The 26477-nt window shown below is 40.1% G+C and overlaps 2 protein-coding genes across 2 annotated transcripts in view; one reads left to right on the forward strand and one right to left on the reverse strand.

Moving 5' to 3' along the window:
- Positions 1-5460, reverse strand: part of LOC143287881 (scavenger receptor cysteine-rich type 1 protein M130-like) — a 48269-nt gene extending 42809 nt beyond the window's left edge. The window contains exons 1-2 of the mRNA XM_076596121.1: positions 5275-5460; positions 413-572 (exon numbers count right to left, since the gene is read on the reverse strand). Coding sequence (XP_076452236.1) covers positions 413-463 — 51 coding nt within the window. The 5' untranslated portion in view covers positions 464-572; positions 5275-5460. The remainder of the gene's footprint in view (positions 1-412; positions 573-5274) is intronic.
- A 5052-nt stretch (positions 5461-10512) lies between these two features.
- LOC143288131 (glycolipid transfer protein-like) lies at positions 10513-21931 on the forward strand. The gene is made up of 6 exons (XM_076596421.1): positions 10513-10744; positions 11962-12017; positions 12982-13109; positions 14175-14325; positions 17547-17624; positions 21196-21931. Exons 1-6 carry the CDS (start codon positions 10597-10599, stop codon positions 21298-21300), a joined length of 666 nt encoding a protein of 221 aa, XP_076452536.1. The 5' UTR covers positions 10513-10596; the 3' UTR covers positions 21301-21931.
- Positions 21932-26477: the final 4546 nt, after the last annotated feature.

The following is a 26477-nucleotide window of genomic DNA, read 5'->3' on the forward strand; positions in this document are numbered from 1 at the left end:
TCTTGTTGTTGTTTTGGGGTTGGTTTTTTTTTGTCTGGTTTTGTTTTGTTTTTGTGGGATTTTTTTTGGGGGGGTGGGTGGGGGTGGGGGTTCGCTTATAAGGTCAATTTTGCACCTGTCAGATTTGATTAAAATTAGATTTTTTATTAACATCTTTAATCAATACACACACAGACACACACAGACACACACTCACAGACACAGACATACAGACAGACAGACAGGCACACACACACACACACACACACACACACACACACACACACAGAGAGAGAGAGAGAGAGAGAGAGAGAAAGAGAAAGAGAGATAGAAAGAAAGAAAGAAAGAACACACACACACACACACACACACACACACACACACACACACACACACAAAGAAAAGGGAACAACATGACGAAGTCCACACTCACCTGAAGCAGGACCATACCAAACAGGTAATTGATGACTGATAAAAGCCCCATCGTTTTTCTTGTCTTTTCGTTTGTTTGTTTGTTTGTTTATGTCTAGCAGACGGGGAAATTCCTCTTGTGCAGAAAACAGGCTGTTTGGTTGTTAAATCAGAAGTGTTACCTGTTGGAAATCATGGAGACAGTCTGTCTTTACTGTCACACACACACACACACACACACACACACACACACACACACACACACACACACACAAACACACACACACACAAACACACACACACAAAGGCACGCACGCACACACACATACACACATACATACACGCACACAAAGGCGCGCACACACACGCACACACAAAAAGGCGCGCACACACACACACACACACACACACACACACACACACACACACACACACACATTTCTCTCTTCTTCTCCTTCCTCTTCTTCTTCTTATTCCTCTTGCCAGTATGATGTCAACAGAAAGAACCCCAACTGAAAAATGGCGGCATGGCACCCTGACCTTTTAATCCCAAGTGTTATCCCAGTGAGTGGGCAGCCCTTCTCTAACGAACATAATAGCTTACCCCTACTTGTCAGCGGCAGTCAAGGGTTAGACAACCCTTCCAACCCAGTCTCCACCCCACCACCCCCACCCCTCGCTCCCACGCCCCCCATATTCTCTACTTGAATCATATAACAATAATAATGATAATGATGATAGTATTTATATAGCGCTGAATCTTGTGCAGAGACAAATCAAAGCGCTTTCACACTCGTCATTCACACGCATGCATAACTCTAAAACTGAGGAAGAAACTGAAGACAAGGAGGAGGCAGGGTAGGGAGGCTATCTTGTGAAGAGGTGGGTTTTAAGGCCAGACTTGAAAGAGCTGAGTGCGGAGACCTGACGAAGCGAAAGAGGAAGTTCATTCCAAATGCAAGGTCCAGAGACAGAGAAAGAAACGTGGAAATAACGTGGAAAATGGAAAGACTGAAGAGTGTTGCTGCTACTACTGTTACTGCTGCTGCTGCTGCTGCTGCTACTACTACTACCACTACTACTACTTCTACTACTACTACTGTCCTTAAATCATGCAGGAAATGACATTTTGAGATGAAATGTATTCGATTTTCATTCTCCTATTGCAGAGTTATGTCATGTCTGCTGTATTAGTAATGGCGAACAGCAAAATATAATAATAATAATAATAATAATAATAATAATAATAGTAATAATTAGTGGTGTGATGGCCTAGAGGTAACGCGTCCGCCTAAGAAGCGAGAGAATCTGAGCGCGCTGGTTCGAATCACGGCTCAGCCGCCGATATTTTCTCCCCCTCCATTAAACCTTGAGTGGTGGTCTGGACGCTAGTCATTCGGATGAGACGATAAACCGAGGTCCCGTGTGCAGCATGCACTTAGCGCACGTAAAGGAACCCACGGCAACAAAAGGGTTGTTCCTGGCAAACAATTATGTAGAAAAATTCCACTTTGATAGGAAAAACAAAAAAAACTGCACGCAGGAAAAAATAAAAAAAATAATGAGTGGCGCTGTAGTATAGCGACGCGCTCTTCCTGGGGGAGAGCAGCCCCAATTTCACACAGAGAAATCTGTTGTGATAAAAAGAAATATAAATACAAATAATAATAATAATTATGATAATAATAATGGAAATTTATATAGCGCCTTCCATAGTTCAATGTGCTTTACAGAAACAGCCAAAGGTAATACCACAGAAACAATAATAATTATGGTATTGTATATAACGCAAAAAAGATAACAAGTAACAACATATCATAAACACGCGAGCGCACACACACACACACACACACACACACACGTCTGTATCTGAATCTCTCCCTCCCTCTCTCTCTCTCTCTCGGTTAAACAGCGCAGAGCTTTGTTTAAGCATACGTGCAAATATATTCTTAAAAAATATGTAATCACCCCTTCAAATGGGTCCATGGCCTTATTGAATAAACGTTCGTTTCATTACGTTTCGTTTCCTCTCTCTCTCTCTCTCTCTCTCTCTCTCTCTCCCTCTCTCTCTCTCTCTTTCAGGTCATCGTCAAATGAAACAACAGGGATCACCTTCATAAAGGCGCAAAAAATAAGTAGATAAATAATATACCAATAAATAAATAAATAAATAAATAAACAGAAAAATAGACAGACAAATAAATAAATAAATAAATAAACAAATATTCCGTCCTCACTTTATCAGGACAGAGACAGACAGACAGAGAGAGAGGGGTGGCGTGAGGGGGGGGGGGAGTGGACAGGAAAGATAAGACAATCCACTTTCGGTTTCAGTTTTAGTATCACGGAGGTGTCAAAGCTTGCAGAGTGATCCATACTTATACGCCTACACAACATCTGTGAAGAGTTCGCCATTGAGGAACGGCTTGGTGATTCTGGAGAAGTGAAAAGCTGAAGCCTGACTTTCGCACAGACCCAACGTGCTGATCAGGCCTTGACAGTCTACAGTGGCTTTGTGTCAAATGTTATTAACATAAAATGGAATGAAAATAACAATCAAGCAAACGTAAAGAGATACGTGAATAAGTACAATAAATTTGAAACTACAGTAAAGTGATAGACACGTAGAAGGCAAATGGTTAAAAAATCAAAATCAGAAATAATAATAATATAACAACAACAATAATGATGATGATGATGATAATAACAATAATAATAATAATGATGAAAGAGGAAAGAGCAAACACACACACACACACACACACACACACACACACACACACACACACACACACACACACACACACACACACACACACACACACACACACACACACACAGGTTTGCAGCGAACGAGGTGGGAACAGATGGCTGAAGACATGAACGTCCAGCACGTTGTTCAGTCCTCTGTGTCTTTGAAGGCCAAGTAAGCCCCTATTGCTCCATTTTGAAGAAAATTAATCTGTGTACTGGGGATTTGGGAAATTAAGCCAAGCCAATATTCGTCTGAATAGTAATGGTCGTGCTCTACCTTTCAGATTAGACTTATAAGTTATGGCTGCTCCTTATTTCTATGATAAGACATTCAAGACATATTTTTTTATACACCAAGGCCTCGCCATTTAAGGGAGAAAAAAAAAAAGATTCAATGAAAAGCCGTGGAAAACCTACATGACTTGGTTCAACTGTTCTTGTTGCTTTTTCAGTCACCCACACCTTACGTTCACACACACAGGATGGAATAAGCAAGGACATGTTTTATTAATTCATCCGGCCCTCTGGGCAAATAAAGTAAACAAGCAAACAATACAAAATTTATAAAAAATACGATGATGCTACTACTACTACTAATGATAATAATAATAATAAGAAGAAGAAGAAGAAGCAGTAGTAGTAGTAGTAGTAAATAACATACACTAAATCAAAATTTTAAAAAAAAGAAGAAAGAGAACAAAACAATATCATAACAAGAAAGACAAATACAAATACTAAAACAGACACTTCACACACACGAATACACTTGCATATGCATGAATATATAACCTTCCATACTACTACTACTACTACTACTACTAATAATAATAATAATAATAATAATAATAATTTAAATTAAAATAAAAAAGAAGAGAGAGAACAAAATAATATCATAACAAGGACAAATACAAATACTAACACACACACACACACACACACACACACACACAAATACACGTGCATATACATGAATATATAACTATCCGTGCTACAACTAATAATAATAATAATGATGATGATGATGATAATGATAATAGTGTATGGTATTTTATTCTATGTGCAAATACATCTAGGCACTCGGGCTCCGAATGATAACAACCGAAATGTGGATGTAAATTGTTCAGAGAGAGAGAGAGATGACTTTTGACCCTTGAAATATTCGTTGTCAGTGCCAAGAAAGGTGTTTTTACAAGGGGGAAGCAACATGTTTGGTGGGGCAACAAATTTATATATTTTAACGCCAACAGAAAACAACAACTAGAATCGCTCTTTCAACCAATCAGCCATGAGAATAGGTAATGATAGGAGAAACACATCAATGACATTCTGCAAAAACAACAACATCAACAACAAAAACAACAACAAATCAAAGAAATGGGACTAAAGAGAGAGAAAAAAAAGTATAAAAATATTGCCGACTGACTCGACCATCCACGCAAGTATAGAATATTATGACATGTTTTCTGATTTGTCTGAATAATATAACAATCCCCAGACTAACTATAGCTAAGTACCTTCTAAACTGCTCACAGTTCTAAGTATCTTTGTCCCATTGCTTGCGCTTCTGCAAAGAATTTAGCAATCGGTCCAATTACAATTTCATGATCAGACGACAAAAGAGTAACAACATTGTGACTTTGAGCCACAGAGAGACAGATAAGGGAGAGAAGAAGGTAGAGTCACTGAATGAGACAGAGAGTCTGAAAGAAATCCACAGAAGAAACAGAAAGGAAGGAAGAAGGAAGGAAAATATGAAAGAATGTATTAAAAAATTAACAAGAAAGAAAGGAAAACGAAATGAAGAGAGAAAAAAAAAGAAAAAGAAAATAAAGAAGAAGAAAAATATGTGAGAAGAACAACAACAACGACGACGACAACAACAAAATATCCGTGAAAACTTTGGTGCGGGTGATAATGTAAATAGTGATGTTTGATGGTCATGGTGATGATGAAGGTGATAAAGCATTGACAGGAATCTCTGTGTGTCTGTCTCTGTCTGTCTCTGTTTGTATGTCTCTCTCTCCGTTTCTCTCTGTCTGTCTGTCTGTCTGTCTGTCTCTCTGTCTCTCTCTCTCTCTCTCTCTCTCTCTCTCTCTCTCTCTCTCTCTCTCTCTCTCTCTCAAAACTGACCTGATCAGAAATTCGAAGAGGTCAGAGTCAGCTTCAAATATCTCTCGGGTGACTGCTTACTACTGCATGGAACACAGTGGAAATGCAGCAGCAATTCCTAGCGATATGGAGAGAAGTTGTAAAAACAAACCACTTATGCCAGTAAAGTGTGTCGAACAGAAAACCCTGTAAACTTTGCCGTCTGGCGTAAATCGCAAGAGGTTGCTCAATCGTCTGCCGGTCTTCCCCAGCATAAAACTTACGCTCTGTCTCATTGATCATAATTATACGAGGTTAAAGTCCGGTCCAAGTGACATTAGTGATGATGGTAGGAGTCATTGTAGTAGTATGTTGCAATTGTCATACGTAGATTTCACAGGCAGTAACAATACTGTACCTTTTAAACACCCGGAGGTTTGTGGTTGTTCTATACTGATGACCATTCTCTCTCTCTCTCTCTCTCTCTCTCTCTCTCTCTCTCTCTCTCTCTCTCTCTCTCTCTCTCTCTCTCTCTCTCTCTCTCTCTCCTATCCATCTGTCAACGTGTGTGCGTGCGTGCGCGCGTGTGTGTGTGTGTGTTTCTTCATTATGTATGCCCTTCTGCATGAATATTTTTCCCTTTCATTTATGTGTACGCTATCTCAGTATCTGTAATGAATGTTGATTAGCAAGGACAGATTGGAAGAATAGGCTGTGCCTAAAATCTGAATCCTTGAATAAAAAAAGACATTTTGCCTTCTGAGTTCTGTGTGACAGATGTGGAGAGCATTCATGAACGGGTTGATGCTAGCTCGCCAGCTGCATTACTTATGGTTCCCCGCACTTAGTCATGTGTGTGTGTGTGTGTCAAGTCAGGTCAAGTCAAAATGATCTTTATTGAGGGTAAAAGAAGTGTGTGTGTGTGTGTGTGTGTGTGTGTGTGTGTGTGTGTGTGTGTGTGTGTGTGTGAGTGTGTGTGTGTGTGTGTCGCCCCCGCGCGTGCGCGCGCGCGTGTGTAGGTATGTGCGTGTATCAAAACATGACATATCTAAAACTGGCCAGGTTGATGAATTAAATCTGTGCATGAATTCATAGAAAAGACATACACACGTGCATATAATATTATACATACACACCTTTTGGTAGTCCGTCGTGTCCGACGATGACATCAATGCACGTCTTCTCCTTTGGTGTGGACGGACTCACATGTGGCCATAGAGTCCCAGTTTGGATCTAGATGGGCGTCCACAGTGAGTGCAGGGAAACTGTCCGGGCTGTTTGGACATTGCTGCTGCTGCTGCTGCTGCTCCTCTTCTCGTGGGTCTCTGCTGCATGGCGGTTCTTCTCAAAGCTGTCGTGTGCTTGCTTTGTCAGAGCACACCGGCCAGCCCCGTCCCGTGCACGCTCCTCTGACTGCCCAGGGAGTGGGGCGGTACGGGAGGAGGGGGGGGGGGGGATTCCAGCATGTGCAATGCTGGCCTTTATACAGTCAAGAAAGCGTGTTTCGGACCTACCTCGCTTTCTTTCGCCAAGGCAGAGTTCGCCATAGAGCAACGGCTTGGTGATTGTGCAGTTATCCATTTGGATGAGGAGGCCTGACAACGAAGCTGCGCGCATATGGAAGCGCTTTAGAAGCCTGATGTGTCTTCTGTGCAAAGTCCAAGTCTCACTATCGTAGATTTGGCTAGGGGTAACGACTGTCTTGTACACTTTTAAGCTTGGTTGATGTTGTGCTGGATCAGGACTCAGGATCTCATTCAGCCGAGTGCACGGCTTGCTTTGCAAATCCTGGCGTTGATCTCCTTGTAGAGGGAACCGTCATTAGAGTTGATACTGCCGAGGTACTTGAACTCCCCTACAGTCTTCAGTTCTGTTCCCTCAATTAAATGAAGGGCCAACGGGCTGCAGATAGCGGGGCGGACTGGAGCAGAACCTCAGTTTTGGCGGTGAGAGTCGGGCTGCTTCAGCGACTGAATTTGTCGACGATGATCTGGAGATCAGACTCCTTGTGTGCCATCAGGCCACAGACGTCAGCAAAGAGAGCCTCTAGAATTATAATCACCACGCTCAGGCGGCGGAGGTTGAAGAGGGACCTGTCTGTTCTGTGCTTCAAGTACACACCATCTTTGATGTCTCTTACAGCATGGCTGAGGACACAAGTGAAGAAGAGGTTGAAGAGCACTGGAGCCAGGACGCACCCCTGTTTCACGCCATTGGTGATTTGGAACGTACCAGACGCCTTTCCGCTACAGAGTACCAGCCCTGTTATGCTGTCATGGAACAGGCGGATCAGGTTCACAAATTTTCTTGGGCAGCAGAGTTTCTTGGGTATTGTCTGGAGCCGGCACCTCTGCCGACAGTACTGAATGCCTTGGTAAGATCAATGAAGAAAAAACAAATAAACAAAAGACATACATACATACATACATACATAGCGGAATGGCAATGCAACTGATATGGCGGCAAATAATAAATGTCTAAGAAAGAAAAAAAGAGAGACAGACTGACAGACACAGCCGGATAGACCGGCAGACAGGCACAGACAGACAGACAGACTAAGTGAGTGAGAGGCATTGGACAATAAGGAAGCAATCGTTAGGGTCTTGTTTGACAATGGCCTCATTGTACGGCCCACACCGGGTTTCCTGATTCATAGTAAATACTGCGATGTCACACTGCCGGCGACACTGTCTCCTCCTTATCTCTCTGAGTGTCCTCCATAGTGCTGTGACCGCCGCCACAATGGGCGCTCAGGACGATGCGCAGTATGGTCAGCTGACGCTGGTGTACAGTAATGCGTAGTTATTATTACTACAATGATAATTATTATTACTACCACTGCACTGAATTGTACAATCACGACATGCGCACACAGAGAGCCTGAGAAGAAGAGAGACAGCGACAGACAGACAGACAGACGGAATCAGACAGACAGACGGACTCGGACGGGCAGAGAGACAGATACACTGAGACAGACAGACTGACGAATAGACAAACAGAGACACATAGAGAGAGACACACACACACAGAGACAGACGGACGGACGGACGGACAGACAGACAGAGACAGACAGAGGCACAGAGAGAGAGAGAGACAGAGAGAGAGACAGAGAGAGAGATCCAAGTGTATACATGTATATGCACGTGCCGTGTTGTTCTGCAAGCGTGTGTACGTGTTTGTGCAAAGATTGTGTGCGCACTGACGTGAACACGCATATGTCTGAATGATCTTAATCTCTTGCTGCCTCTGTTCCGAGTGTTTCTGTTTCTGTCTCTGTCTGTCTGTCTGTCTGTCTGTCTCACGGTCAGGCATACACACACACACACACACACACACACACACACACACACACACACACACACACACACTGACTAAGTGCGGGGAACCATAAGTAATGCAGCTGGCGAGCGAACCGGCCCAGATATTTTCAATGAAGTATGCTGTGCTCTCTCTCTCTCCCTCTCTCTCAGTTCCTCTAACGTCAGTAGATAGAACGACAAAGTGAGAAGGAGAGAAAGAGGCGATATCAATCCATGTATATATAACGATCATGCAAAACTAAAACTAAAGTGAAAGGCAAGCACGTGTAGAACAAAAGTAATCTTTTTTTTTCATTATGCAAGAAGTAAAGAAAAATAACGCCACGCCGGAAACAATTGTGGATTGAAACAAGGAATATGAGAGTAAAGTGAAAGTCATGCACATGTGAAGCAAATGTCATTTTTATTCATTTGATTGTGATTTGTAACAGTGGAAAATGTTCTATATTTACTGGAAAAGATAGGAGAAATAATGTTTTTTGAAAGTCGAGATGCTTTCGTATTGTTTGATGGATACTGGGAGTGAGTTCCAGAGTCGTGAACCAGAATAGGCAAGGTTGGATTTAAATAGGTCTATTCTGGGAATTGGGACATTTAGTTTTGTTTGATTTCAGTTGTCATTTACGGAACATATATTCAACAGGTAGTCTGGAGCACGACCTGTCACTATTTTGTGCATCAGTACTCCTTTTTTGTAGGTCAGTCTTTCATGTAGCGGTAGAATGTTAAGTTTCCGGCTGTAGTCAGATTTTGTCAAGGATGAGGTTTTGTTTAGAACAAATCTAAGCGCACGTTTGTGAAGGCCGCTGAGAAGTGGCCTAAAGGCGTTGGTGCTTGCAGTATCCCATAGGGTTGATCCGAGTCAATGCATGATCAATAGTGGATTGGATAAAGGCATGAAAAAACAATCTTCTTGAGTGGTAATCAATGAAGTGTTTGATTTTTGATAGTTGGTATGTTTTTATGGAAATCTGCTTGCATATGTTAGTTATATGATGAGTACAAAAAAGATTGTTGTCAATTGTTATTCCAAGGATCCTGTGGTTAACTTCAAGAGTCATTAATATAATGGCTTGGTTATTTATTTGAATGGGTGGAAACGTCTGTGTGAGGCTTTGTCTTTTTTGTCTGGTCGTTGTTAACATAAACTTGGTTTTGTGAGGATGGATTGCCATGTGGTTATGATCAGTCCATTCTATTAGGTTGTTTACGCTATGTTGCAGCCGACTGAGACAGCATAACCTGTTTTATGCAACTATGGCTCGTGTGTAATGTTGTGTCATCTGCAAAAAGTTCACAGGATGTTTGAATATGAAGGGGGAGATTAATATATAATTAATATATAATTAATATATAATGCAAAAAGCAAAGGACCCAAGACAGAACCCTAAGTGGAACTCCGTACGTTCGGACAAATCCATACCCTATGCCAGACTGGACAACATTTGCTGGGCACTGACATGACTCATGACCAGCAGCGTAACTCGACACCTTTGGTGAAGCCTCGAGTGCAGACATGTATTGGCAGATTAGCGTCTTCACTGTTCCGCCACCTCCCTCCTATGCCCATTGCTCAATGCCGTTGAAAATCGGGATCAGAATCAGTGTCTTGCATGCAGAGCGACAATCGTCGCTGGCATCTACTGATCCAAAACGATGCAGTTAACATCTTCTTCACTGTTGACACCGTCGAGCAACATAACCAGTGATATATTTAAACAACTGGAGGTCTTTAAAGTTAAAGACCGGCAGCAGCTTGGAAGGAAATTTGGAAAATAAAAGAATATGAAAATTGAACGATTTCCATATCGAATTATCTTTAAGTTGTTCAGTCTAATCGAGAACTGGAGACGAAACACTTGTTAGCGAGAGAGTTATCGGCCTTGGAATACCTGACGTTGACAAAAAGTATCGAAGGTCCCTGTATGTTTGACAGAAGCTGTTCACAGTCACACACATTCGCAGTTAATCCACATTCAGCAAACCCTCCGCCGTTCATCAGTTCCACAAACAATCCCGATCGAGTACTTTTCGAGCTCTAAAAATGGCAGAACAACTGCACGTTGAGGGACAGTTTACCTCCGTCACATTCTTCGGGGTCTGTAACCCCAAGTTTCCCCATGTGAAAGAAGGGGATCAGCTTCAAACGGACGTGTTTCTGGAGGCCTCCAGGCAGATCTTGCCGTTTATTGGTACGTTCATCATCGTTCATTTCATTTTTAGTTGAGTTTTGTTTACTGAAGCCACTTTTGCCGGAGTTTTCAGGAGTGCCCCTGTCAGCAAACAGGGCCGTTTTGAGACGGACATATTGTGCGACATTAGTAGTCCTGACCGCTGCTCAAACCAGTGAGTGGTTGCCATGCACTGGTGACTCATTTCGATTTCATTTTTTTTCCTTTTTAATTCACTGAACTTGATTTATACACAGGTACAATAAGCTTTGGGATATAAACTCATTCTTTCGACTCCCAGTCTGAGGATCATTGAGTTATTGAGCATGCTTTATTAAATTATTAATTATTGTTTGAAAAAATAAAAACATTGGATTAGTCAGATCTTGATTCAAAAGATCAAGATCAAGGTGAAGGTACTTTCACATTCTGTCATGTTCTTTTCCCAATGAAAGTACAAGTGTGTGTGTGTGTGTGTGTGTGTGTGTGTGTGTGTGTGTGTGTGTCCCAGTTATTTGCCTTCTAATTCTGTATCTTCAGTCTTTCAATTTTTAGTCACACCATCTTGCCTGGATTTTCAAGTGATTTTACTGTATCTTTATGTTGCTTTTTAAAAAAAATCATTTTGTTTATTTTCTCTATTAATTTCTTTTCCATTTTGTGTTAATGTCTTACAGTTACACACATCTAGGCTGCTAAGGCCTGATCAGCACATTTGATTTATATGAAGGTCAGACATCTGCTTCTTCTTTAATTATTTTTCAACAGCAGATGTGGCACATATAAATCATGGGTCAATCTACACACTTAAACACCTCACTGAAACTGAAACTGGAAACTAAAAAGTATATTTTTGAATAAATTTGTGTGATTACATGGTGTATATACTAGTAATATAAACTGTGTCTATATCTGGTGCACATACTACATGTACTGATGTAGGTGTGTTTGTGCTCCGGTGTGTATGTTGTATCATTATATGTATCATTTTTTATGGAATATCAAAACTGATAACTTTGTGTGTGCTTGCCTTGGGAGTGTGTGTGTGTGTGTGTGTGTGTGTGTGTGTGTGTGTGTGCGTGTCTGTGTGTGTGTGTGTGTGTGTGTGTGGCTGTGCACGCACAGTGACACACACACATCATGCAAAGATAAGGGTAAGGTTGCCAAGATTGTGAGGACTCACTATAACACTTTTAACAGTATAAGAAGCATTTTGTATTTTTGCTTTTTACTTGCAGATAATTTGGGAAAAGCATTTAGCCTCGTGAAAAAAGACGTTCAAGGAAATGTGGAGGTGGGAAAGTTATTGTCTTTTGGTGATTCTGTCTGTCTGCCTGATTTCACATATGATTACCTAATATGTATGCTTACAAGCCAATGAGTGCACAGAGAAATGCTTAAAGTGAAACATTTGATATGTAGATTAAAGGAGTAAAACCAAATGAAGAAAGGTTTTTTGGGTGTGTTTTTTTTTTTGTTGTTGTTGTTGTTTTTTTTTGGGTTTTTTGTTATTGTTATTTTTTTAGGGGAAATCTAGACATACCAAAATCATTCCAGTGGAAAATTAGAAATGAATTTCTGAATGAGAGAAAGTGGAAGCAGAGAAAGTCTCAAGAGAGAAGCACAAAAAAAAAAAGGGGGGGGGGGGGGGGGAAGTGGACTGGTTTATTAATCAGTTAATAAACAAATTATCTATCTATAGATCTATCTATAGATCTGTCAGAATATTTATTTATCTATCTTTATTTTATATGTGACAAATTATATTTCATATTTTTACCTTTTTACTATGAACAAATAAAATCTTAAAAATGTAAGTTGTAATCCATGACGTATATAATATATATGATAGAAAGTCTTGGAATAGCTTATACAGGAGTGTAAAACCTTTCATTTAGTGTATTAGTCTATTAATTTTACTGAGAACATTGTACATATATACATGACTTATGTATCACGTTGATATTGATTATTCTCTGTGTGTTTGTGCAAGCAACAAAGTGCATGTGTAGATCTGTTGTACTGGAGTTTTCAAGTAAGCCACAGAGAGAGAGAGAGAGAGAGAGATAAGACTACTCAACCTATCAGCCATCAAATCACCCAACCATCCACCAACTAGCTACTAACCGGTCAGTCAGCGTGACTGGCTGGAAATAATATATATATATATCAGTAATAAATTTCATGTGTAAATTTCACATGTCTTTTATTTTTTTAATAAATACATTTTTTTTCTTACACATTGGTTATTTCTGCAGAAAATTGAGAAGCACTACAAGAAAGACCCAGAAAAGTACAAGACGATCAACGCCATTGTAGAAGAGGACCAGTCAGCTGAAAAGAAAGGAATGTCAGATGGTTGCGTGGGTGTCCTCTGGTTGAGAAGGTCTGTAAACAATTAGCAAATTAGATATTGGATAGCGCAATGTGAATGTGGAGGAAAACAAGTGCTGATGAACTTCTTCTTCTTCTCCTTCTGCGTTCATGGGCTGCAACTCCCACGTTCACTCGTATGCACACGAGTGGGCTTTTACGTGTATGACCGTTTTTACCCCGCCATGTAGGCAGCCATACTCCGTTTTCGGGGGTGTGCATGCTAGGTATGTTCTTGTTTCCATAACCCACCGAACGCTGATATGGATTACAGGATCTTTAACGTGCGTATTTGATCTTCTGCTTGCATATACACACGAAGGGGGTTCAGGCACTAGCAGGTCTGCACACATATTGACCTGGGAGATCGTAAAAATCCCCACCCTTTACCCACCAGGCGCCGTCACCGTGATTCAAACCTGAGACCCTCAGATTGACAGTCCAACGCTTTAACCACTCGGCTATTGCGCCCGTCGTGCCAATGAACAACTCTTTCATCATTATAAATCATTCACTTCACAAAGATGTTATTATGCAGAAAAACAATCATTTTTTTTTTTTTTTTAAAAGAGAGGTTGGAGGGAGGGGGCGTGGTTTGAACTCTTTCGCGATAGAAACTGACGCTGCTTGAATAAGCAAGAATAATGCATTCTTCTTGAGCTCTCTTTTAACACTTGCCTCACAAGTTAGCAGTCATGCATATATCAAGGCAAGTCAAATTCACACCGCTGAAGCAGGTATGCAGCAAGTCGTGATCGCATGTCCACGTTCAGCATCAGAACCCACCGTTAACTTCAGTCAGAGGCGCTGCACTTTCCTCAGAGAATTAAACATCATTTGGCACTGAGGAGTGTTTTTCTCACAGAAGCTTGGTGGTGAAATAGTTGGCGATACTTTTTTTTAACAATGTATGTATATATTACTGCTGAATGTGTTTTTGCCATTTCCTTTAATTTCTTCGTTATTCTATTTTATCTGCTGTTACTTCTTTCTACCTCTCTCTCTCTCTCATTGCCTTTTGATTTACCTGTCTCCTAGTGTCACTCAGCGCTGATGATGCCTTTTTTTTTCTCTCCAGAGGTCTGGGTTTCTTCCATGCAATCTTTGTGGAGCTGCTGGCAGATGTAAAAAACAATGTGGCAGACGAGAACTTTTCCCCAGCAGTGTCGAGAGCCTATGAGAGCACCCTGAAGCAGTTCCATGGATGGATGACTCAGAAAGTGATTGGGGTGAGACTCTGATTCACTGCGTGATGTTGTCATGGGCAGCATACAATGGTTATTTTGTTGTTGTTGTTTGTTAACTCTCTCCATACGAATGGCGAAAGAGACGACGTTAACAGCGTTTCACCCCAATTACCATCATCAAAATATTGCAAACAGAAGGCTCTTATACTGAAGAGGTGAATGTTGACAAAGAATACCACAATTCTGACGACGGAAGCTAAAAGTTAGGTCATTCAGACACCCACTGGACATCCAAGGGGTCTGTGTAGAGGAGAAGAGAGGACTGGCCGTACTGAGTGAGTTAAGGGGGAGGGGGGTGGGGTTCATTTTTTTTTTTTTTTTTTTTTAACGGCCCAGACTTTGGGGACATTTTTGTTATATATTTTGTGATGATGTTGAATGATTTTGTGGGTGGTGACGATACTTACACATAAATTAAAATGTGTGGGGTGGGGAGAGGAGGTGGGGGTGGGTGGCCTCTGTGGGGGGGACCATTTGGGTTCAGGGTGATTTGACAAGGCTTGGACGCTCATGCTGTGTCCTGACGTCAGCCAGGCTGAGAGAATCAGACACCTGCAGTGGTGGTCAGGAAATTTGTTCTACAGTCTCTAGGTTGCATCCTGCACATGCGACATTGAGTGGCAGACGACCACAGGCCAAAACCCCCTACTTCTCATAGGCCTCGAACCTGCATGCTCCTAGTTATCACAGTGGTTTGTGCCACGTAAAGGTTGACAGATGATGTGATACGGGAAGAGTCATAAGTATCAAGAGGTGATCTGACATGGGAGGAGCCATAAAGACTGACAGATGGTGTGACATGGGAGAAACCGTAAAGATTGACAGATGGTGTGACGTGGGAGGAACTGTAAAGACTGACAGATGGTGTGACATGGGAGGAGCCATAAAGATTGACAGATGGTGTGACATGGAAGGAACCATAAAGATTGACAGATGGTGTGACATGGAAGGAGCCATAAAGATTGACAGATGGTGTGACATGGGAGAAACTGTAAAATTCTGACTATTATTGGTGTATTTTGTGACCTCCTCTTTAAGACTTTGATACGTTTGGTGTCCTCAGCGGAGGAAGCCCTTAAGACTGGTTCAGATTTTGTGGACATGGGAGGAAAAAAAGTGGACAGACTTTTCAGCATTGAGAGGCCATAAAGACCTGAAGAGTTCTGGATGGAGGACCATAAAGATGATTGGTGGTGGGGGGACTCTGACATGCGTGTGTTGCATGGGCAGCATAAAATGGTTATTTGTTGTTGTGTTGAACTCCCATACAAGCGCAAATGAGTCGACTTTACGCGTTGCAAACCATAAAAATTTGAACAGAGTTTATTGAACGGGTGAATGGACCAAAGAATACACAGATGTGAGACGGGGTAAAGTTAGCCATTAAAACTGACAAGGTGGTGAGGGGAGGGATCCGTAAGTGACAGATGGGTAAAGGGAGGGAGTCATAAGACGCAGATGGGTGACATGGGAGGAAGTAAAGATTTGACAGATTGGTGTGGACATGAATACACATAAATTAAATGGTGTGGGGAAGGATAGGATGAGATGGTTGTGACTTTGGAAGGACCTTAAAGACTGACAGATGTGTGTTGACAATGGGAGAGCCATAAGATTGACAGTGGTGTGGTGAAGGAAACCATAAAAGTTGACAGATCGTCTAGTGACATCGGAGGAGCCATAGCAAGAATTGACGATAGGGACACATGGAAGAACCCTAATAGTTGACAGATGCTCTAGTACCATGGTGTGCCATAAAGGTTGACAGATGTGTGAATGGAAGAACCTAAAGATCACAGAGGTGATCTGACATGGGAGGACCGTAAAGATGACAGATGGTGTGACTGGGAGAACCGTAAAGATTGACAGATGGTGTGACATGGGAGGAACTGTAAAGACTGACAGATGGTGTGACATGGGAGGAGCCATAAAGATTGACAGATAGTGTGACATGGAAGGAACCATAAAGATTGACAGATGGTGTGACGTGGAAGGAACTGTAAAGATTGACAGATGGTGTGATGTGGGAGGAACCGTAAAGACTGACAGATGGTGTGATGTGGGAGGAACCGTAAAGACTGACAGATCGTGTGACATGGGAGGAACCGTAAAGATTGACAGATGGTGTGACGTGGAAGGAACTGTAAAGATTGACAGATGGTGTGACGTGGGAGGAACCGTAAAGACTGACAGATGGTGTGATGTGGGAGGAACCGTAAAGACTGACAGATTGTGTGATGTGGGAGGAACCATAAAGACTGACAGATGGTGTGATGTGGGAGGAACCGTAAAGACTGACAGATGGTGTGATGTGGGAGGAACCGTAAAGATTGACAGATGGTGTGACGTGGGAGGAACCATAAAGACTGACAGATTGTGTGACATGGGAGGAACCGTAAAGACTGACAGATTGTGTGACATGGGAGGAACCGTAAAGATTGACAGATGGTGTGACGTAGGAGGAACTGTAAAGACTGACAGGTGATGTGACGTGGGAGGAAATGTAAAGACTGACAGATTGTGTGACATGGGAGGAACCATTAAGATTGACAGATGGCTGTGACATGGAAGGAGCCATATAGATTGACAGATGGTGTGACATGGGAGGAGCCATACAGATTGACAGATGGTGTGACATGGAAGGAGCCATATAGATTGACAGATGGTGTGACATGGAAGGAGCCATATAGATTGACAGATGGTGTGACATGTTGAAGAAGCTTGAAGGAAATTAAAATGATGTGACATTGAAGGAAGCAGAATGATTGATAAATGATGTGACGATGGAGAATGCAAAAATACTGATAAAATCAATGGTGAGACATTGAAGGAAGAATGAAGATTGATAAATTGATGTGAGAATGGAGAAGCATAAAGGTTGAGAGTTGATGCTACATATAGTGTAGATTTTGTTTTCTACTTTATATAAATATATATCATGATTGCCCTCCCCCGCCCCTCTTTTTTTTTTTTTTTTTTTTTTTTTTTCCATTTCTTCCCCCCCCCCCCTTCTCATGCATCCATGAGACCAGCATGTAAAAAAATAAATAAATAAATATAAAAAAAAGAAAAAAAAACTAGAAAAAAACATTAAGCTTGTGTTCAACCCTCATGTTAAAAGATTTTGTCTTGCCTTGTCAGTAGTCTTTTCTTGTCTCTTGACTGGGCATTCTGTCTGTGTGTGTGTGTGTGTGTGTTTTCAGGGTGTGATAAAACTGGTCCCATACAGGAAAGACTTCATCAAGAACCTCATGCTTGATGCCTCTGCGACTCCTGAGATGGTAAGTGGTGCAAAGTGTCACAAGTATTGGTAAGTGGTGCAAAGTGTCACAAGTTTTGGTAAGTGGTGCAAAGTGTCACAAGTATTGGTAAGTGGTGCAAAGTGTCACAAGTTTTGGTAAGTGGTGCAAAGTGTCACAAGTTTCATTTGGTAAGTGGTGCAAAGTGTCACAAGTTTTGGTAAGTGGTGCAAAGTGTCACAAGTATTGGTAAGTGGTGCAAAGTGTCACAAGTTTCATTTGGTAAGTGGTGAAAGTGTCACAAGTATTGGTAAGTGGTGCAAAGTGTCACAAGTATTGGTAGGTGGTGCAAAGTGTCACAAGTTTCATTTGGTAAGTGGTGCAAAGTGTCACAAGTATTGGTAAGTGGTGGTGAAAGTGTCACAAGTATTGGTAGGTGGTGCAAAGTGTCACAAGTTTCATTTTGTAAGTGGTGCAAAGTGTCACAAGTATTGGTAAGTTGTGCAAAGTGTCACAAGTATTGGTAAGTGGTGGTGAAAGTGTCACAAGTATTGGTAAGTGGTGCAAAGTGTCACAAGTTTTGGTAAGTGGTGCAAAGTGTCACAAGTATTGGTAAGTGGTGCAAAGTGTCACAAGTTTCTTTTGGTAAGTGGTGCAAAGTGTCACAAGTTTTGGTAAGTGGTGAAAGTGTCACAAGTATTGGTAGGTGGTGAAAGTGTCACAAGTTATTGGTAAGTGGTGCAAAGTGTCACAAGTTTTGGTAAGCGGTGCAAAGTATCACAAGTATTGGTAAAGTGGTGCAAAGTATCACAAGTATTGATTAGTATTGGTGAGAGTATTTGTATTTGTATTTCCTTTTATCTCAACAGATTTCTCTGTGTGAAATTCTGGCTGCTCTCCCCAGAGAGAGAGAGTGCACTGCTACACTACAGCGCCACCCATTTTTTTGTATTTTTTCCTGTGTGCAGTTTTATTTGTTTTTCTTATCAAAGTGGATTTGTCTACAGAATTTTGCCAGGAACAACCCTTTTGTTGCTGTGGGTTCTTTTACATGCGGTAAGTGCATACTGCACACAGGACCTTGGTTTATCGACTCATCCGAATGACTAGCGTCCAGACCACCACTCACGGCCTTGTGGAGGAGGGTGAAAATATCAGCGGCTGAGCCGTGGTTCGAACCAGCGCGCTCAGATTCTCTCACTTCTGAGGCTGATACGTTACCTCTAGGCCATCACTCCACTTGAGTATCGCAGGGTGGTGAAAGTTTCACAAGTATTGGTAAGTGGTGAAAGTGTCACAAGTATCAAAATTGGTGAAAGTATCAGAGGTGGTGAAAGTGTCAAAAGTAAAAGTAAGTGGTGAAAGTGTCATATATACCGGTAACCAAACCAGAACAAACAACCCAACAAACTTCTCCCCAGTAAGAGCAAAAGAAATAGATGGATAGATAGATAGATATCAGTATCAGTAGCTCAAGGAGGCATCACTCCATTTGGACAAATCCATATACGCTACACCACATCTGCCAAGCAGATGCCTGACCAACAGCGTAACCCAGCGCGCTTAGTCAGGCCTTGAGGAAAAAAAAAGAAGAAAAAAAAGATAAGAATGATAATAATGATAATAATAACAATAAATAAAAATAAAATAAAAAGACAATAATGATGATAAATAAGCAAGTAAGCAGATAAATGTAAATAGATAGATAAATTGATAGACTGATAGATAAATTGATAGACAGACAGATAGATAGATAGATATAGACATAGACATATCCATGATTATGACCTCAGATGAAAAAAGAGTACTTGAAACATTAAAAAAAAATAATAATAAAATAAAGAAGAAGAATAAATTGAATAGTAAAACTTAAAACATTCACTCAAAATGAAAAAAAAAATCACCCAAACTTGAAATGGCAAATGAATTTTTTATTTTTTATTTTTTTTATTAAACACTTTTAACAGGATAAGAACGCAAAAGCTCAACCAATGCAAAGCGAAGAGTGGAAAAGAAAAGAATCAACAGTTGGAATGATTTGCCAAACAGAACTTTATTAGAAATCTAAATAGTGACCATGAAAACTAAGATAAGGATTTTTTTTCTTCTTTTTTTTTTCTTTTTTCTTTTTTACCAAATTAGTTGAAGGAGCAGATAAGATGATGGCAACAAAAACAGTGCATAATAACAACAAAACAACAACAATGATAATAGTTGTGGCGGCAGTTGCAACCTCCATCAGTCTTGCAAGACGAACTATCGTCACCAGTTTGTGTTCACACCGCGAAGCATGAACATTGTCTGCAGTGGCTGGACAAAGAGAATGTATGAAGAACTTTAAAGTTCCCATAGCCTGTTACAGCCACTGGGGTGTGAAATCATAACCACTTTGTCTGGGGCTTGGCATTGGAAGGGGGCTGGGGGGAGTGGGGGGGGGGACCCCCCAGTCCTCTTCTTCCGCCATTTTCATTAACCTTCCTGAACCAGAGTCAGGCACCCATTCACAACTGGGTGGAGTGAGGGAAGTCAGAGTAAAGTGCCTTTCCCATGGATGCAACACCATGCTGAAATGGAGCCTCGAACCCAGACCACTGGAATCCAGGCCTTAAAGGCAGACCACTGGTGAACACTGAATCAGAAGTCCCACGCCTATCCTATCCTGCCACAGTGCCTCCTGTTACATGAAACAGTATCTCACAACCAACCTGAAGATGGTACAGCACAGATCAGTTAGGTGAATTATGCATGACTTCCGCCCCACCACCAGTGCAACCGAGCTTATCACCGGGCTGGAACTCTACCCCCTCAAACTGCGCCGCACTGCAGCCAAGGCCACCCTGATGTACAAGATCATGGGTGGTTTGGTTGAGGTGGCACCCCAGGAAGGTACTTTAGTGCGGACAAGTAGAACTGTCCGAGGCCACCGAGAGAAACTACAGGTACCCTTCTCCCGCACTGACTCCCACAGACACTCCTTCTTCCCTTCAGATGTCCGCCTGTGGAACCAGATTCCAGACCATATAATCTCAGCCATTTCCCCTCAGTCATTCAAGACCAGGACTGAGGTCTGGCTGTGAGCCTCAGGCTCAGTATAGCTACAGGACAGGTTTTTTTGTTGTTTTTTGGGTGTTTTTTTTTACTGATGCTGTGTGGGGCCGGCGTTCCCCTGGCTGAACTAGGGGGCTTAACAGTCATACACAGACATCAGTCATCTAGAGCGCACCCCCATATTGTGGATTGTTGCCCTGTATAGGGATTACCACAGGATTATAGACAAGACAAGACAAGAAAGCAATAGCTTAATTCATTAAATCAACGATGTACAGCTTGTCCAGCGTCAAGAACTGGAGAAACATCTGATATACAGTTTCAAGAAAGAAAATTGAAAACAAAAAATCTATTCCTCCCATGTGTGATTGTGTGTGTGTAGTGTGTGAGTGTGTGTGTTTTTGTTTGTGTGCTATGTGTCTGCCAGATGTGTTATTGTTAAAGTACTTTGAGAGTTTTGAAAGTACTGTATGATTATTATTACTAGTAGTAGTAGTGGTTGTAGTATTGCTGTTGTTGTTGCTATGATTATTATTTTTGTTATTATGTCTGTGGTGTCTCCCAGGTATTAAAGGATGTGGAGCTGTATGACGTGACGCTAGCAGCAACCATCCTGATGCTGGATACCCTGCTGACCAAGAACAACAAGAACCCTCAGGAGAAGGTCTAACTCAGTTCGCAAGCCGAGTGCACTCTTTTGCTAAAAAAAAACCAAACATCCATGGGCAGTCATTTGGTTGTATTGAGATATTTCCAGTGAGAAAAGAAAAAAGAGGAGAAAAAAAAAGGATAATGCACTGGCTGTGTGCTCTACTCTGAGTGAAAGAAGAAATCCGTAAGAAGTGCAGGCAGAAAGTATTGTGTTAGATCATGCATATATATATATATGTATTTTTATCTAATGTCATCAAAAACACGAAAAGAAGAATACAGACAATACCAAAGAAAACAAAACAAACATGGACGCCAAACATGTGTTTTTAAAGTATATGTATAAATTGAATTGCTTTGAAATAATAGTCTTTTTTTTGACAATGCATATATACATGTAAAAACAGAAATGTGATAATCTAATATCACTTTTATGTACAGACATTGAATTAATGACCAGCCATTAGAAAAATGAATTTAAAAGAAAAAAAAAGTATAAAAAAAAAAGATGATATTCTGTGTACATTTTGCACTGAAAGTGGACATCATAATGTGATTTTGAAACTCCATCACAATTACTTTGCCTTGCCTCACTTCAGCAGTTTACCATAGATCCAGGCAAAGATTCTTGGTTGTGAATTCTCATGAAAAACAGTCCCCCCAAACCCCCACACACACCCCCCAAAAAACCCCAAAACTGCTGAAGACCTGATTACTTTGAGAAGAGAATGCTTCAGGATAGTAAAACAATATTCTTTCTTATGTATCCCTTCACTTCTGTGTTCTTCTTCTCCAGCAAGATTGCATCTTCATTTTTCCTCTGACGTTTGTGCGCAAGTTAAACATTCCAGACATCGTTGTTATGATGTTGATCACATCCATTAAAAAAAAAAAACACCCCAAAAACATTAAGCTGTTCGACACTATTTCTGGTTGTTTATCATTTTGTTTTGGGTTATGTGAGAATGTTTGTGTGCCTTTTTTTTTTTTTTTTTACTTTTTTTTTTCTTATACTCAATTAGTACTACTAGTTAGCTCCCCTGACTTTCCCCCACACATGACCCATTTGTATAGGAAAGGAATAAAATCGCCAAAAAACCAATGTTAGAATTCATGAACGGAAAACTTCCAAACTGATCAGTAACATAACGAGTTAGTTGGGGACAAAATATAAAACTTCCTCCCTTTGTATGCTATCATACAGTGATATGATGAAAGTATCCTCTTTTTGTTTTTGAAATTTGCGTACATTGATGACTTGTAAACGAATCAAGGAAAGCACAAAGAGTTTGAAGTAGATTAAATTCAGAACGTTATATAGCCATGATAGGTCTTCTTTGGCTAATTCTGTTGTCTGCCTTGTTTTGTTTTTTTTACCTATATGTTGTGTTTCTGCCCCTAATATAAGTACAATGCTGTCTTTTTCCTCAAAGGTTCTTTCGCTCTCACCAGCAATACTTTTTTTTCCTTTCTTCTTTTTCTCAGCTCATTTGAAACAGATTATAACCTTTGATAGCCCCTTTAGAAAAAAAAAAAAAATGTTTGATGATATGATTTGCTACAGTTGTTCCTCTTTTTTTTTATGGGTGAAATTGTGATTCAGCCTTTTGTCATTGTTCTTGTATCCTTCATGCTTAGCACAACAACAAAAAAACAAACAAAAGCAAAACAAAAAAGAACATTCAACATCTTTGAATATTTCAGGATTTGAATTTTTTTTATTTTTTTATTGAACCAGGATGAATTATGGTTTCATTTTATTCCATTTATTTTCTTATTCTGGGCCTGGAGTCTTTAGACATTTCGACGGTTTGCATTTCAATTTCAATAAATGAAAATGCCTACATCTTTTATTCTGTTTAACATACCACTCAGTCAGATCTCATATTACTTTGACTGTGATTTTCCTGATTGTTTTAAACTACTTGGTTATAATTCTGTCTGCATTCTTTCAAGTGATTTGTTTCTCATAAAAGGCAAAAACCTATTTAGCATTTCCCCTGTCTGTTTTACTGTTCAAATGTCTTTTTTCATATCATTGTGACTGTTCGGGGGGTATTCTATTACTTCTCTTAATGATGTGTACATTTTTGTGTTATATCTTTGTGGATTCCTCCACGTGTGCCTATATTTTCTGCTGCCGAAAATGCAGTTGAGTGGGAGATTGAAAGCATTCACAGTTATAACTTAATGATCTCACACCTTTGTTGACTTTTATTCTGCCATCATCTTTTTGTGTGCATTTTGACAGGTATAAGGAGTATGGGAGTAAATGTAATTATAGAAAAGGTTCTGTTTCAAATAATCATAAACATTAAAACATTGTCACTTCATAATCAGTGTTTATCACAGTGAAATGATAGTTTATTGTTCTGTTAGTATTCAATAGATATTTTCTTGCATTTCACTTCTTGTGAATAGACTGAGGACTTTGCTCTCACCATTTTGCTTCATGTGAACAGATGAAGGACTTTTCTCTTGGCGTTTCACTTCTTATGAATAGATGAAGGACTTTGCTCTAGGAATTCGCTTCTTGTGAACAGACAAATGACTTTGCTGGTAGTGTTTCGCTTCTTGTGAATAGATGGACTTTGCTCTTGGAGTTTCACTTCTTGTGAATAGATGAAGGACTTTGCTCTTTGAGTTTCATTTCTTACGAATAGGTGAAGGCCTTTGTTCTTGACGTTTCACTTCCTGTGAATAGAAGGATTTTGCTTTTGGTATTTCATTTCTTATGAATAGATGGGCTTTGCTCTTGACATTTCACTTGTTGTGAATGGAAGGACTTTGCTCTGTTGCGTTTCATTTCTTATGAATAGGTGAAGGACTTTGTTCTCGACATGTCACATCTTGTGAATGGAAGGACTTTGCTCTTGGCGTTTCACTTCTTTGTGAATAAATGAAGGACTTTGCTCTTGGTGTTTCACTTCTTGTGAATAGACAAAGGACTTTGCTCTTGGTGTTTCATTTCTTATGAATAGGTGAAGGACTTTGCTCTCAACAGTTCACTTATTGTGAATAGAAGGACTTTACTATTGTCGTTTCACTTCTTTGTGAATAAATGAAGGACTTTGTTCTTGACATTTCACTTCCTGTGAATAGGACTTTGCTTTTGGTGTTTCATTTCTTATGAATAGATGGATTTTGCTCTTGACATTTCACTTCTTGTGAATAGAAGGACTTTGCTCTTGGTGTTTCACTTCTTTGTGAATAAATGAAGGACTTTGCTCTTGGTGTTTCATTTCTTATGAATAGGTGAAGGACTTTGTTCTTGACATTTCACTTCTTGTGAATAGAAGGACTTTGCTCTTGACATTTCACTTCTTGTGAATAGAAGGACTTTGCTCTTGACATTTCACTTCTTGTGAATAGAAGGACTTTGCTCTTGGCATTTCACTTCTTGTGAATAGATGGACTTTGCTCTGTTGCGTTTCATTTCTTATGATTAGGTGGACTTTGTTCTCGACATTTCACTTCTTGTGAATAGGACTTTACTCTCGGCATTTCACTTCTTGTGAATAGACGGAGGACTTTGCTCTTGGTGTTTCATTTCTTACAAATAGGTGAAGGACTTTGTTCTCAACCTTTCACTTCTTGTGAATAGAAGGACTTTGCTATTGGCGTTTCACTTCTTGTGAATAGATGGACTTTGCTCTGTTGCATTTCATTTCTTATGATTAGGTGGACTTCATTTCTTACAAATAGATGAAGGACTTTGTTCTCAACATTTCACTTCTTGTGAATAGAAGGACTTTGCTCTTGGCGTTTCACTTCTTTGTGAATAAATGGACTTTTTTTTCTTTTCTTTTTTTTCTTTTTTTTTTTTACAGGTCATTGAGAAGATATAATTATGGTTATAGATTATATGTCACAGTTGTTTTTAAAAATTTGTATGATCAGCCTCTTTTGGCTTACCATACATATGGACAAATAAATTGTATGTGCATATGATAGTCGGTCATGTCCAGTTATGGCCATCAGGACAGCAGAGGAGGCATCTGCTGTCTCGACTATCTGAGCTAGAATTTGCCTCATAGCTTGAGACTCATATTCCTTGACAAAAAATAAATAAATAAATAAATAAATTAGCTTTTAATGAATTCCCATTGCAGAAGAAAAGCCATTGATCATACAGCTCACGCTTTGCTTTTGGCCCAGTTGTAAGTTTATATCAGTCGTGATATATGCTGAGTGTTGGGGGGGGGGGGGGGGGGAAATTCAGTCATTGGTGATAGAAATCAAGTTGACAACCACATGAATTTGATTTTGTTTCCTGTACTTAACAACAGAATCAGTAGGAGACAAGCAACCTGTGATGAAGTATCCATGTAATGTGATGTGCAGACTTTGCTGCTGAGTGAATGATATTCCAAGTGTTCAAGTCTGTTAGGGTTTGGATTTTTTTTTTTTTTTTTTTTTTTCGTTGTTGCTGTTTTGTTTATTTTGCTGTCTGTCAGTCTTACTTTATTTCTGGCAAGCATTTCCATCACAATTATTTAGAAGTTAAAAAAAATGTATATATATATATAGATATATAGATATATATTGGAGTGTCATTGAGGTTAAATCCCATCTGCCCACAAAACCCAGTTTCATTTTTCCTTTGTTCACGAACGATTTACTTTTGGTGTTGGGTAGGGAAAGAGGTGGCAGAGAAGTGTTTTGGCCTTCCTCACTGTCAGTACTGTGTTGCTGTTGTTATTTTACCTTCTTTTGACTTGAGTTTGATTTTTTTTTTATTTCTTTCTAATTATTACCTTTCGTTTCTAGTTCAACGTGTTTGAAGTAACCTTCTCTTTGTGAAGACTGAATGGATACCAAAAAGCGCCACAGTGGTTGGAAAGCTGATGGATTAAAGTTTTTATAACCACTTGAAGATCATTACAACATGGAATAGTAGTGTACATAGTGATATTTGTGTAGAGCTGAAACTCAATGAGTTGAAGTTCTTTTGGTAACTGTTATTGTGGGGTGTCTGCCGTTTCTGTATGAATAGACTTAGAAAAAAAAGAAAGAAATATAACATAAATAATCATAATATTCAATTTATAATGTAACAATGGTTGAAGAATATCTGATTTCACATTGTGATGGTTTTTTTGATGTTTTGGAATTATGTTCTGTTTGTTGGTTTGAATTACACACGTATGAACAGCTAGTTCTTTTGGTAACTGATATTGTGGGATTTCTGCTCTT

This window comes from Babylonia areolata, chromosome 12 (assembly GCF_041734735.1).
Source record: "Babylonia areolata isolate BAREFJ2019XMU chromosome 12, ASM4173473v1, whole genome shotgun sequence".
In the NCBI taxonomy this organism is placed as follows: domain Eukaryota; kingdom Metazoa; phylum Mollusca; class Gastropoda; order Neogastropoda; family Buccinidae; genus Babylonia; species Babylonia areolata.

Coding starts and splice junctions, on each gene's coding strand:
- LOC143288131 (XM_076596421.1), top strand. CDS start 10,597: ATGGCAGAACAACTGCACGTTGAGGGACAGTTTACCTCCGTCACATTC. Junction 10,745..11,961: donor GCAGATCTTGCCGTTTATTG/GTACGTTCATCA, acceptor TTTTACTTGCAG/ATAATTTGGGAAAAGCATTT. Junction 17,625..21,195: donor CCTCTGCGACTCCTGAGATG/GTAAGTGGTGCA, acceptor GGTGTCTCCCAG/GTATTAAAGGATGTGGAGCT.